The 12,980-nt window shown below is 60.1% G+C and overlaps 1 protein-coding gene across 16 annotated transcripts in view; it reads left to right on the top strand.

Moving 5' to 3' along the window:
* NFIC (nuclear factor I C) overlaps positions 1-12,980 on the top strand; it is a 145,839-nt gene that overhangs the window by 87,244 nt on the left and 45,615 nt on the right. For all 16 annotated transcript variants that reach the window (XM_065578145.1, XM_065578153.1, XM_065578146.1 and 13 more), the window contains one exon: positions 11,799-11,870. In XM_065578145.1, coding sequence (XP_065434217.1) covers positions 11,799-11,870 — 72 coding nt within the window. The remainder of the gene's footprint in view (positions 1-11,798; positions 11,871-12,980) is intronic.

Raw genomic sequence — 12,980 nt, 5'->3', positions numbered from 1 at the left:
CTGGCCCGGCTCTGGTTGTTAGCGCCGGCCCGGCTCTGGCTGTTAGCGCTGGCACTGCAGGAGGGCGCAGGCTGGCCTCTACCTATTCGTGAGCGAGATGGGAGCGTGTTTGCTGTTCACTCAGCGCAGCTATTGCAACTCACAGCCGCTGAGGAGCTGCCCGTAGGCAGGTGTCTAAAGGGTGGCTGAATTCTTTGGAACAGCTGGGCCGTGGGTGGGTCTGGAGCACCTGGAAATCTAGTTCCTGACGTGGGTCTGATTGTATTTTGCCATTGCCAGCAAAGCCCACAAGCTACGGCAAGTTTCACTATGTTCGGAACCGGCTCCTCCGCGGGGCTCAGCCGCCGTCGGGGGCGGGGTTCGCTCAGTGGGGAAAGGCTGAACCGTGAGTGGTTTCAGATCCCCGGATGTTGGCATGAGAATCCCAATCCGGGGACGGCGCCTCAGCTGGAACGTGTGAGGCAGCTCGGATGGTTTGGATCAAAGAGATTGGCACTCTTTGGAAACGCTTCTGGAGGGCAGCTTTTCCAAACACTGTGGGGCCGGGTGGCGTAAACCCAGGCCTGGGGGGCACGTTCTGTTCCCACCTCAGCCGCTTGTGTGGCCTTAGTTGCGCTGTGTGTGGCTAGAGCACTGTGCAGACGCCGGGCCGGGCACCAGGAGGCTCTGGCTGTTTGCCGCATGCTGGGCCGGCGGCCGGTTTGCACGGCCCGAGCCGGCTGACTGTAACGGGGGGGCGAGCGGAGAGGAAGGCAGGTCCATAGCCGGGTTGAAGGCCCTGCTCCGGCGCAGGCTGGGACCTGGGGCCCACGTTCTTAAAGGTAGATAGGGGCTGGGCTGCTCAGCATCGCAGTGACCTGCTGACGTCAGAGCCTGGGCTCCGGGACGTTCAATGAGACGTGGGCGTTGAGATGTTGAGGGGAGCAACACTTTAGTGGCACTAAACCTCTGGCTCTCTGGGCCTCAGTTCCCAGCTGTACAATGGGGAGCCGAGCCCTGCCCTGCCCTGCCGCCCCGCTGTGCTGGGCGGGGCGCGCCCAGACCAGGGTGCTGGGGCCAGGCAAGAGCCCAAGCTAGTGAATCCAGCCTGCTACCCAGCTGTGAAGCCCCACGGGCTCATGCACACGTACTAGGGATTCAACAAGAGGTAGGCACCTAACCCCCTTAGGCTCCCCGGCCCAAGCGCTTCTCCTCACCCACTGTTTGTCAGTGGGGAAGTGACTCATCCAAGCTCCTGCTCCCAGGCAGAACGCCCGGCTTCTGGCTCCCCGGCCAACGCCTAATCCACTAGGCCACGGGGTCGCCCCCTTCGAGCAGACACTGGAGCCGCGTGGGGTGATGGGAGGGGCTGGCACATGCTCCCTTATCCCTGCAGAGGTCTCTGTTGATCTGGGCTGTGGCACAGCCTCGCCCAGGCGCTAGGAAAGGGACAGTAGGGAAGGGCCCTGCCCCGGCCAGCCGGCGGAGAGGCTGCAGGGGTTGTCAGAGGAGCTGCAGGTCAGTGGGAGGTGAACCGCACAGCCCAGCCTGGGTAAGCCCCTTGAATCCCATCAGCTGGGTCGCCCGTGTGGAGGGATACTGCTGAACAGCTGTTTGCCTTCGCTCTAGCTCAGATGCTCAGTCCCGGCTCCCAGTGACTTCAGGGAGGGCACTTGGGCACGGTCAGCCAAGTGTGCAGACAGCGCAGGGGCAGGGCTTAAATTCTCCCTGAGTATTTCCCGGAGGCCAGGGGCTCAGAGCTTCTGTCCCACGTGAGGCCCCGGGGCTCAGAGCTTCTGTCCCGTGGGTTTGAAAATATTTCCTGGAGCTCTGCTCCAGACAGCTCTGGCTGAATTTGAGCCTTGGCGCTAGGCCTGCCTGGCTGCTTCGCTCTCCCCTAACCCTTTCCACCTGAGGATCTCAAAGCCCTTTTCACCAACTCCCCCTCCCTCTGTCTCCCCAGTGTAACTTACACCTCTGATGTGGGTATTATCCCCATTTTACAGATGGGGAAACTGAGGGGCAGAGTAGGGCAGTGACTCCCCTTGGTTATACCGTGTCACAGCTGAGAACAGGACCCTGACATCCTGACTCCCAGTCCTGCTGCCTTGCTCCAACCACAAGAGCTCCCTTCCCAGAGCCGGAGCTAGAAGCCCCGATCCCCACATCCCTTAGCGCTAACCTGGGCGTCATGCTTTGGCAGGCCTCCATTGCAAACGACTTCCAGAGACACTGCAAGAGTTTGGGTTGAAATGGGAGAGGAAGGCGGAGGGTGTGTTCTGCCCAGGAGAGCATGTGTGTGTGTCTATGTACAGACGAGTGTGCACACACGTGTCCAGGCAGACATCTGTGTGTGTGTGAGGGTTAACAGTGCAAGCCTCCCGCTCGCTTGCCCGCTCTCAACTCCAGCAAAGAACAGCAGGGCAACCCTTTCTTCCCTTTCCTCTTTCTTTGCTGGCACGAGTCGCCTCCCTCCCTGCCCGGGAGAGTGACGTATTTCTGCAGAAAAAGGAAAGGGAAAATAGTGCAGAAAATTCCCCCACCCCCTAGCAACTCTCCCCTCCCGGGGTCCTGGCACCCGTCCTCACTCCCCCTTCAGCGCTCGGCGGCCCTGGCTCTTTTCCCTGGACTGACGGAGGAATTCACGCAACCTAAAATGGCTGCCAAGAGGAAACTTGGTGTGTGTGTGTGAAGTGCGTGTGCACAAGTGTGTCTGGGTTGGGTTTCTCTTCCCTCATGCTCTGAAATGGCTGCCAGCTAAACCGGAGGCTGCGGGTTTGGGCTAAGACGCCGGGTGGAGAGAAAGCAAAGCCAAGCACTAGACCCACAAGCACGGGGGTTTTCTTTCCCCGGCTTCTTTCTCTCATTCAGGGTTTCTCTCCCTCCTTATTTCCCCCCCTTTTTCAGCCCGTGATACCTCGCCCCCATCATGGAGCCATTTCATTTGCACGCTTTGTTCCAGGACGCTTATTTTTAACCTGGCTTGCTTTATATTTGTATTGGCCGGTATTCGGGGAAGGACGAGAAATCTGGGAGTGTGGGGAGCCGGGGGAGAAAAGCGCGAGCCCCAGCATGGCACGACGGGCACTATTTCACTCTGGGCAGATGTGTGAGAGGGCCCCGCGTGAGCAGTGCCCGGGGAGGGGGGTTCACACTGCTCCATGCACTGTGGTTCTAATGGGAGCACAAAATGGCCGCCGGGCCAGCATGGGGGAGTAACGTGGAAAAGTGGGGAGGGGAGCGGAACAAAATGGCTGCCCTCGGCGGTTACGTCAAGCAGGATGCACTGCTGTGAAAGCCTTCCCCGTGGGCCGTTTCTCCTTCTCTTTTTCACCCCACCCACCAACAGCCTGTGCCATGGGTCTCAGCAACAGCGACGCCCTTTGCCTGTCTTTTGGGTGAGAAAAGCACATTCCCAGGCACCCGCTTCCGTGCCTCCCAAGGCCAAAAATAGCAGGCCGCGCTCCGGGAGCCGCGCTTCCGTGCGAGGTCTCGGGAAAGCGCGTGAAAGGGAAATCAGGGAGCAAAGAGCCGTCAGGCGGCTTGGCTGGGCTGCTGTGTTTTGACTGCGTTGTTTGGATTGCCTCAGCCTTTTCCCGGCATCAGCCAAAGCTGTGAAAGAAAAATGCCGAAGGCCAAACAGGTGGGAGGAGGAGAAGGATGGAGAAAGGGTGAGAGCGAGAGAGAGAGGAAAGAAAAAGGTGTGTGTGGGGGGGAAGGTTTGGAGCCGCTTTGAAGCCAGCCTGGCATCTCACCAGCTCTCAGAGCCAAGCGACGGAGGCCGATGGAAAGTACGGTCCAGACTCCTGGCAGAGGTGGATTAAGATTTATTGGAGCACTGGACACAAAGAACATTTGAGCCCCCCGCACTCCTGGGGGCACAGGGGCAACAGCCCCTGAGGGGCCATCCCCCCCACTTTTTAACATGGATCTAGAAGCCTCGGGCAGGCATGGAGCAGCTGCAGCATGGCCGTAGTTTGGGGGGGCAGTGGGGCGTTGCCCCCCCAAGCTGCCAGGCTCAGGCCAGAGGCAACAGGAGGAGCGGTGCCGTACGTGGGCACAAAGCCCAGGCAGCAGCGGGGGACCCGGCGGGGGCAGTCTGGCAGCAGGAGCCAGGCACAGGCACTGAGCGAGCCCGGGTGGCGTGCGGCAGCTGCTGAGGCCGAGCCAGTAGCCGCGGGAGCTGTGCCAGAGAAGCCTTCCCTGCCCGGCTACTCGCTGCCTGTGACGGTGACCTTCCCGGGGCTCCCTGCTGCCTCCCAGCCGGGGCAAGGCCTCCTCTCCCCGCAGAGCGTGTCTGCAGGCCCAGGGGAGGGGGCAAGAGGCCTGACCAGAGCCCCCACTCCTGGGTCTCACTGGCAGCGGTGCGCCCTGGGGGATGTAGACATGGGCACCTCGCCCCCCACCCAGGGCAAGCAGAGGGTCTGGGGATCCCCGCAGCAGCCCAGGCTCTTACCACCGACCAGGGGATGGAGCCCCGGGGGAAGACGAGGAGCAGGGCCACAGTTCCAGCGCTGCCAGTGGCCTCCCACTTCTACCCAGGTTCTGGTGCTCCTGTGGAATCCAGGAGCATGTGCCAAGCGCTAGGCCAAACTCAGCCCTGGGGCTGGGAATGGAAACCAGAGTAGAGCCTTCTGGAGCTGGGGCAGTTTAAACCAGCTGCCCTCCGGAGTCTCAGCTCCTGGTCCCCTGCTCTAACTACTAGACCATAGACCAGCGCTGGCAGTAACAGCGGAACCCAGGAGTCCTGGCTTCCCAGCTTCCGCTCCAACACTAGACCACACCCCTCTCCTGCAGCCTGAGATCCCATCCAGCCCCAGGTAGATACGATTCTGTGGTTCTGCTGTGCCCTTGGCAAGGCTTTTCCCGCCTGCCCGAGGTCCGGCTGTATCCAGACTCAGTGGGTCTTCCGGATGGGAGTGGTGGGCATAGCTTGGATGCCTGTGGCTAGTTAGCCACATGGCCAGCGTACAGTGGGTGTGATTAATGCAGCCTGGCTCTAGGGCGACCCTGAGGGATGCTGGCCAGCGGGGTCCCTCCATTCGTGGGTGGAGAAATGGCCGCCAGGAGCGTTGCCGGGATTGGGCTGCCTCTGCCCAGCCTCGAAGAGGGGAAGCCGGGAACAGCAAAGGCCATTTGGGCTCTGCCTGGAGCAGAGGAAATGAGCCAGCGAGTCTCACACAGAGCCGGGCGGTACTGGGCCCCCGGGGCTTGCAGCTGATCCGCTGATGGAGCGCTGAGCGGGGGCCTGAGCCAAACCTCAGTGTCCCGGCTGCCTCCTAGTCCTAGACCGGGCTGAAGTGAAACCTTGGGTCCAAATCCCCAGGAGCTTTGGAACCAGATCTTGACTTTGAGTCCCCAGCAGCTGCTCCTCCAGAATCACCCATTGACCCAGCAGGATCAGCCCACCCAGGTCTCTCCAAGACCCTGGGGTCAGCAGTGCCCTGGCAAGATCTCCTAAGGAGAGCTGCGCTTGGGTTTCAGCCTGGGGACCCTGACTCCAAAGAGCTGACAGCGAAGCCCGGAGGAAGCGGAAGGGGATCCTAGGGAGATCCCAATATGTTAGCGGGGAGTTCTGCGTACTGAGCGGTGTAACCCGTGGGCTGCCAGTCCTAGCTGAAACCCTGAAGATGGGCTTGTTTCTGACTCTCTCCCCATGAGTCCGTCTGCCTCTAGCTTAGAGCCAGAGCCGGCACGTTCAGGGAGCTGGAGCTATGGCTCCAGGGGATTCGGTCCAATAAAGATTTTCAATCTTTGCGCTCTGCACAAAGGAGGAGAAACACCCCAGCTCTGGAACAAACACTGAGGACTAGGACAAACCTCAGCCCCCATTTCCACGCGGCTCACCCTTGGGGAGCAGCACGGCCTGGCCCCGCTGTCCTCGCCCATCATTTAGCGGGAGCAGGAAACAAAACCAAAATCCATCCCAGTCACCCTTCCTGTTTCTAATGGGGCCTGATTCTCACTCCCACAGGGCCCCTTCACCCCACTCTACGTTCCCCCCCCTTGGGAGGCCCCTGTGCGTAGCCAGAGCGGGTGTGGCTGAGATTCAGGCTACAGAGAAGCCGTGAGCCCCAAGTTCGGTTCTGGATCCCTGGGCACTCGGGTGTAGGGATCTCGGTACCCCGGCGCGGGGTCACTGCTGTGGTCTGGGAATTGAGGATCAGCTGCCCTTTAATGATCTATCTTCTGTCTGTGTGTCCATCCCTATGTCTGTGTCCATCCCTACCACCTCTACATCCCACTCTCCCCCCCCCATGGCCAGACTGAGTGGGCGCCGTGGCCCAGTCAGCCCCCACCCCAGGCAGTCCCACTCGGGGAGGTTTCCTGGTGACTCTTGTCGGCAGAGCGACCCTGGCAATACGACATGGCGCGGGGTTCATATTTACATCCCGATCTGCTGGTCTCAGTCACAATCCCCAGCTGAGATCAATGGGAATCCCTCGGCTTTGATGTCTCTCTGAGCCAGCACCCACACCAAAGGAGTGGTTTGCCCGCGTTTGATGGTTTGGGGGGGGCGCCATTGGCGGGTGGCAGCGGGACAGGACTCAGCACTGCAGACTGCCTCTGCCGTCCCCACCGGCAGCCCAGACGCTGCCCTTGGGATGCATGGGGCCTGCCGGATCTGTCGCTATTGCAGTGAGCACGGCTGGCTCTTCCAGAGATCTGCGGGTCCTGCAGGAGCATCGGCAGGCCTGCCCCAGCTCCCAGGTCTGGTTCCTCGCCGTGACGGCTCAGCCAAACCTCTAGCAGAGCGGCTCGACCCACGCTCCGTGCTCTGCGCTGACTCGGTGCGCCGGAGCCGGCTCTGTGCAGGCCCTACTACCCCCACAGCACCATGGCTTTACAAACCCAAAGGGCTTTGAAACCAGCAACCTACCAGCTGGGCTTAGCCTGCATCTCCAGCCTAGAGGGAGACTGGTGTGAAGACCAGAGACTGCAACGGAGCTGTTCCATCCTGGTTGCACGCCAGGGGGTGCCCATGCATGGGCATGGCTACCTATTGTGGGTATTTGTCCATCCCCGTTACCAGGCTATCTGAACCCCACCCCAGCTTCAGTGTACTGAGCCTCGACGCTCCCATGGGGGCGGGAGCAGGGCAGCACTGCTAGCCCCATGTACAGGGGGGCAACTGAGGCACAGAGAGACAAGGTCACACAGGAAATCAGTGGCAGAGCAGGGGTTTGAGCCCTAGTCTCCTAAGACCCAGGTTGGGGCTCTAGCCACCGGACTATCCCTGAGCCCAGAGGAAGGCACCTATGGCAAGGCCCAAGCAGTACCATCAGCGGGGCCTTCCCTTGGGTCCCGTGGTGCATGCTGGGTGATGTAGTCCCCGCGGGCTGCACTTTTGCATGAAGGTCCAGGGCCCAGCCTGGCTGTGGCCGCTCCTCCAGCCCTTGGGATCGCATGGCTCTCCATCCCCTGAATCAGAGCCCAGGTCCTGGCAGGACAGCAGGTAGAGTTCCCCAGCCCCCAGCAGTGCCAGACCCTGCCCCTGGGCTATGTTCGTGGTGAGCAATGCAGCAGTCCCGGGGGGGTAACCACGCAGCACGGTCCTCCATATCCGACTGGGGGGGAAGGGCGGGAGGGAAACGGCCTTGAAATCTAATCCAGGATGCTCTAGAAACCAATAGTGCTGAGCTCAGCGTCTGCCGAGGAGTCTGATTATTTTTAGATAAGATGGAGCAGGGACAGGGAGTGCGGGATGCAGGCTGCCCAGTCTGCCTGTGTAGCTGATGAGGCGGCGAGGGGCGGGGAGACTGCAGCAGGCGCTACCTTTGCACCATTGCTCTTGAACACGTAACCCGTGCTGCCATCGTTCTAGTCGTCCCATTTTTTTAACTGCCTTTCCGTTGGGAGGGGCTGGCACGGGAGCGGGGCTGAGCCGGCGTCGCCCTGGGGAAATCAGTAGCGTTACTCTGCATTTACCCCAGTGTCACTGAAGACAGGATCTGGCCCCTCCTCCATCCAAACGGCACCGCGCAGGCCAAATCCTGCAGTCCTTACTCAGTCAAAACTCCCACGGAGGTGGGGAGCTCAGGCAAAGTGGGTGGTAGTGCCCCCTGGGGCACAGCAGAGTGGGGAGTCTGGATGAGATCTGCTTCCCAGCCCTGCAGAGACACTGCTCAGCAATTTGGGACAGGAAGTGGAGGGGTCTGCAGGAGGAATTCACAGAAGCACTTAGGCCTGGTCTACACTACAAACGTAGGTCGACATAAGCCATGTTAAGTCGATCTACTGATGTATGTGTCTGTAGTACCGAGTCCCTTCCGCCGACCTAAGTGGCCTGTGAAGTCGACTAGCCCAGGTTTGTTAATGAGGCACGTGGCTCAGCCCCTTGGCTTCAAGTCTCCTAGTACAAGGAGTTACACTTCTGCAGGAAGTTGCAAGTGGCCAGACGTCGGGTAGGACACACACACACACAAACACACACACACACACGCCAGCCGCATCGGGTAGAACGGACACACACACACACCCTGGCTGCATAGTGTGAGAAAGAGAAGACAGCCAGGCTACATTTCAGCAGCAACAGTGCTGGGTTTCCCGCATACCTTGTTTCTTGTCGCTAATGCAGTACATAAGCTATCCGGGCGTCACTGAAAGGGCACCAGGAGCGGAGACCCGGGGCGCAGGAGCAGTCAGGAGATGGGCATGTGGGTTGCCGAAGTCTGATGGCCATGGCGCAAGGGGGAAGGCAAAATAAAAACGCCCGCGGCGAGGCCCGTCCCTCCTCACAATCATGGGAGACGTGGCGAAGGTTGAAGCAGCAGCATGAGGTGGCCGTGAAAGCTGCAGGGGCTGGCAGAGTGGAAGATGAGCAAAACCCACTGATGCTGCTCTTGTTGGGGGTCTGGGGCCGACACGTTGGGTATATGCACTGGGCATATGTGACGCACGCAATGCTGGGTATATGCAATGGATACATGCAATGGGTCTAATGCCGGGTATATATGATGGGTATATGCCAATATAGCCCTGGGTATTTGGGACAGGTTTAACGCTGGGTATAGTGATGGGTATAGCGATGGTTGTAATGCTGGGTACACGGACTGGGCGTAGTGTTGAGTATCGCACTGAGTTCCATATCAAGGGTGAAGGGGGGAGGGAAAGAACGACAGAAGGAATCGTGAAAAGGTCTGGGGGTCACAGGGCCCCCAGGGAAAGGTCTGGGGGTCACAGGGCCCCTAGGGAAAGGTCTGGGGTCACAGGGCCCCTAGGAAGGGGGTTCCCTTTCCAAGGCCTAGCCCCTGAGGGAAGAGGAGTTCATCTTCACACCTTAACATTTAACAAGTCCCGCCCCATGAGCTGGCCCTTCGTGGGGCCGGATTGTGGCGTCTGGCGCACACCAGGTGCTCGGCACGTTACGGCGTCTGGCCCCGAACAACGCCCTGCCTACAGACCCTCTCGTTCTGGGCTCGTCCCGGCAGAGAGCTGCGCGGGTCACTTGCCAAGGCAGCGCTGCTCAGCCAGGCAGCAGGACGGAGAGCCAGGCGAGCGCCCACAGAGGGGCAGAGGATGCGTGGCTGGAAGCCCCGAGTTTGAGCAGGGAGGGGAGACTTGGCGGAGTGTCAGCCGGGTTCACTGGGCTGGCGTGGGGAACACCCAGCTGTCGGGGGAGTGTGTGGAGACCAGGATCAGCCCCACGGCTGGGGGAGGGCAGAGGCTGAGCTGAAAATGCAGGGGCTAGAGGTGCAAAGGGGGGCTCTCGAGGGCAGGGGAATTGCTGGGGGGAAGCCAGTACTGCTGCTGTCTAGCCTGGCTATGCACCCTACACCTGTAGCCTGGCTTGGGGGTGGGAGCGTCCAGCACCCTGCCAGCTCTGAGGGGTATGGTGGCTAACGGGTGCCCCAGGAACCGCGATGGGACCGATCAGATCACCTCCCCTGGGTTGGCCCTGGAGGTCTCCCAGCTCTCTGTTGCACAGCCCAACCCCGCTTCGTTGGGGGAGGCAGCCAGCACACAGCCTGAGGCTGTGTCTCCATTACCCTTCCCCCCCTCCCCGTGCCCTCTTCTGTCTGCCAGTGTACCTGGTCTCCATGCCACCTGCTGAGGCCTGGCCAGTCCTGTCTCAGATCCCCCAGACGGGACCCACCCTGGCGCCGGGCTCGCCCGTGGGGGCACTCCATGACCAATGTCACAGCCCCGTGACACCATAGCAATGAAATCCCACTGCCTCGAACAAGGTCTGGGAGCTCCGGGACGGCTCCCTGAAACCACTGAGACTCTGCCACAACCCTGGGGCTGGTGACCCCCCCGGCCCTCCCACAGCTGTGGCTAGCTTGCTAGCGAAGGCAGTTTGGGGGCTCTGAGCCCCCCACGGCACCTACTGCCCCGAGCATGCCAGGCTGTGGCATCGCCCCGGGGAAGGCTGGCTAAGGCCCGGGTGGCAGAGCCAGGTGCAGTGGGCAGGCCAGGTGGTGCTTTGTACCAATGCGCAGGGCCGCCCGGCTAGGGGGTTGCAGCCACAGCAGAGGAACCCAGGGCTGTTTCATGGCGCCATCGGTTCTGAGGTTGGGAGCTTCCTCCATTACTGGCGGCGGGCAGGCTGCGGTGAGGGCAGGAGGCTCCGTCGGGCACGGCGGCCCATTAATCATTGTATGGGAACAGCAAAGTGACCTCTGGTTAGTGAGCGCAGACCACGCAGGGGCCATTACAGCACAAATGATATTACATAAAGCAGCCATTAGTGTTTGTCTGTTGCCAGGGGAACCAGGGGCCTGCCTGGTCATGGTCACTAGAGGGGAGGAGGGAGGGGTCTTTCTTTCTTTCTTTCTTTCTTTCTTTCTTTCTTTCTTTCTTTCTTTCTTTCTTTCTTCACTCCCTTAATATTTACAATTCCCCACCCCACCCCACCCTTCCCGCAATTTGATTTGGATGCCGCATTCTACTCCACTTCCTGTCCTAACTTCTTGCACAGTGTTCCTGTGCACTGTTACATGGTTGCTGCGTTCCACCCCAGAGGTGGCTGCATTCCAGCATACCGTGAGTGAGCCATGTGCAGCGTTGCTGTCCAGGATTCACTTATTGCTGTGTTCCAGCCCAGTGGTGGCTGCAATGACTCCCTTTCCTTTCACTATCAAAGAGATCCTCTAATGGATACTGTGAGGAAATACTAATGAAGCTTCTTAAACGTTTTAAAAACCTTATTTACTTTACATACAACAATAGTTTAGTTATATATTATAGACTTATAGAAAGAGACCTTCTAAAAACGTTAAAATGTATGACTGGCACGCGAAACCTTAAATCAGAGTGAATAAATGAAGAATCACTTCTGAAAGGTTGCCCACCCCTGCACTAGAGTCAGTTTCCAGCCAATAGGGGGCGCTGCGGGGAATGCGACAGGGTCACTAAGACAGGGTGTGTGAGCTAGACCGGAGCCCAGCCGCTCCCAGCTCCTACCACAGTTTCCACACCTGTGAATCACAGCTCGTGGGAGCTATGTTACCATCTTCCTGGGGCGTGCGAGAACCAGGGCTGGTGACAGGGCGGGTGACTCCGCCGGAGCCAGTGAGCACCAGTCTCCACCACCCTTTGGGGCCGCACCAGGCAATGGAAGCACGGAGCGCTGGTGGAATTAATTGGGGGGCAGGGCGCGATGGGGGCTGTTGGGCCATCTAAGGCAGGCTCGACGCAATGCCAACTCTCCCCACTCTAATGCAGCCCCCAGCTCCTGCCATCCTGAGAGCGGGCTGGGGGCAGTGGGCTGGTCGCTGCCAGCAGGGGGCGCTGCTCAGAGCGGGGCACAGGATGGGGGGAAAGAGACTGGCGAGGAGGTGCTGGGCTGCAGTCTCACGCCTGGCTTTTCCTTTCAGATTCGGAGCAAAGCAGCAGTCCGAGGACAGGGATCGGCTCAGACCAGGAGGACAGCAAACCGATCACATTGGGTAAGTCAGCGCTGGGCGGGGGGGTCCCCTCACCCCTCTCCCTTGCCAGCTTGCGGGGGGACAGATCTCGCACGCAGACCCCATTTAACGCGCTCTCAGAACCCCTGAGGGGCAGGGAAGGAAGCCATATGGGTACTGAGGCAGTTGACACCCTCCCCGTTCACTCTCTGCAAACCCAGGGGCCAGGCCTCTCGCTGGCCACAAGAGTGGTGAGTTTGGGGCTCTCTCAGCCTAGCGTCCCCTGGTTGGAAATCTCTGCACAGCGAGGCCTGAGAATGGGGGTGGGGGAGGAGGAGTTTCTTAAAGCCCCAGCCTCTGGAGTCAGGTGCTTATAGGAGAATCTCAGCTTTGGTTTAAAAAATAGCCCACGGATGTTTCTCACCCATGTGGCTGTGGAGAAACACTGGAAAACCTGAAGCCTCTGCAGCCTGAAGGCAAAGGATGAGAACCCCCGTTCGTTAGTTGTCACATCTCAGGATTCGTGGGGGCTGCCCCATCATTCTGGGATGCTGTAGGGGAGGCAGGTTTCTGCTCAGAAGAGGCCCGGGGGCCGGGGCTGGGATAGTGGAGGGGCTGTGGGGTGGGACTGAGGGGCAGCAGCAGAGCTGTTGGGGGAGCCCTGGACTGGAGCATCAGGGGTGATGGGAACAGTGGAGTGGCTGCAAACCAGGAGCATGGGGCATTGGCAGCGCTGGGCATGGGAAGCTTGTACAGCGCTCGCGCATGCTAGGCCAGTCTCTCTTGTCAAATTACCCCCCAGGCCGCTTCTACCAGAGCGGGCGTGGGGGTCCTGAGGGGCACAGAGAGCGGTCACACAGCCGCCCCAGACTCTTTGCCACAGCGCTCCTCACCTGGGGAACAGCTGAACAGACCTCATGCCTGCCACAGGGGGTGCCGGAGAGCCCTGGGTCAATGCAGTACCACAGGCGGGTTCTCACTCCTGCCGCAGGGGGCGCCGGAGAGCCCTGGGTCAATGCAGTACCACAGGCGGGTTCTCACTCCTGCTGCAGGGGGCGCTGGAAAGCCCTGGGTCAATGCAGTACCACAGGCAGGTTCTCACTCCTGCCGCAGGGGGCGCCGGAGAGCCCTGGGTCAATGCAGTACCACAGG

Source organism: Chrysemys picta, chromosome 25 (assembly GCF_011386835.1).
Source record: "Chrysemys picta bellii isolate R12L10 chromosome 25, ASM1138683v2, whole genome shotgun sequence".
Taxonomy (NCBI): Eukaryota; Metazoa; Chordata; order Testudines; family Emydidae; genus Chrysemys; species Chrysemys picta.
Note: the sequence above shows the minus strand (reverse complement) of the source record. Positions and strands in the feature narration are given on the sequence as shown.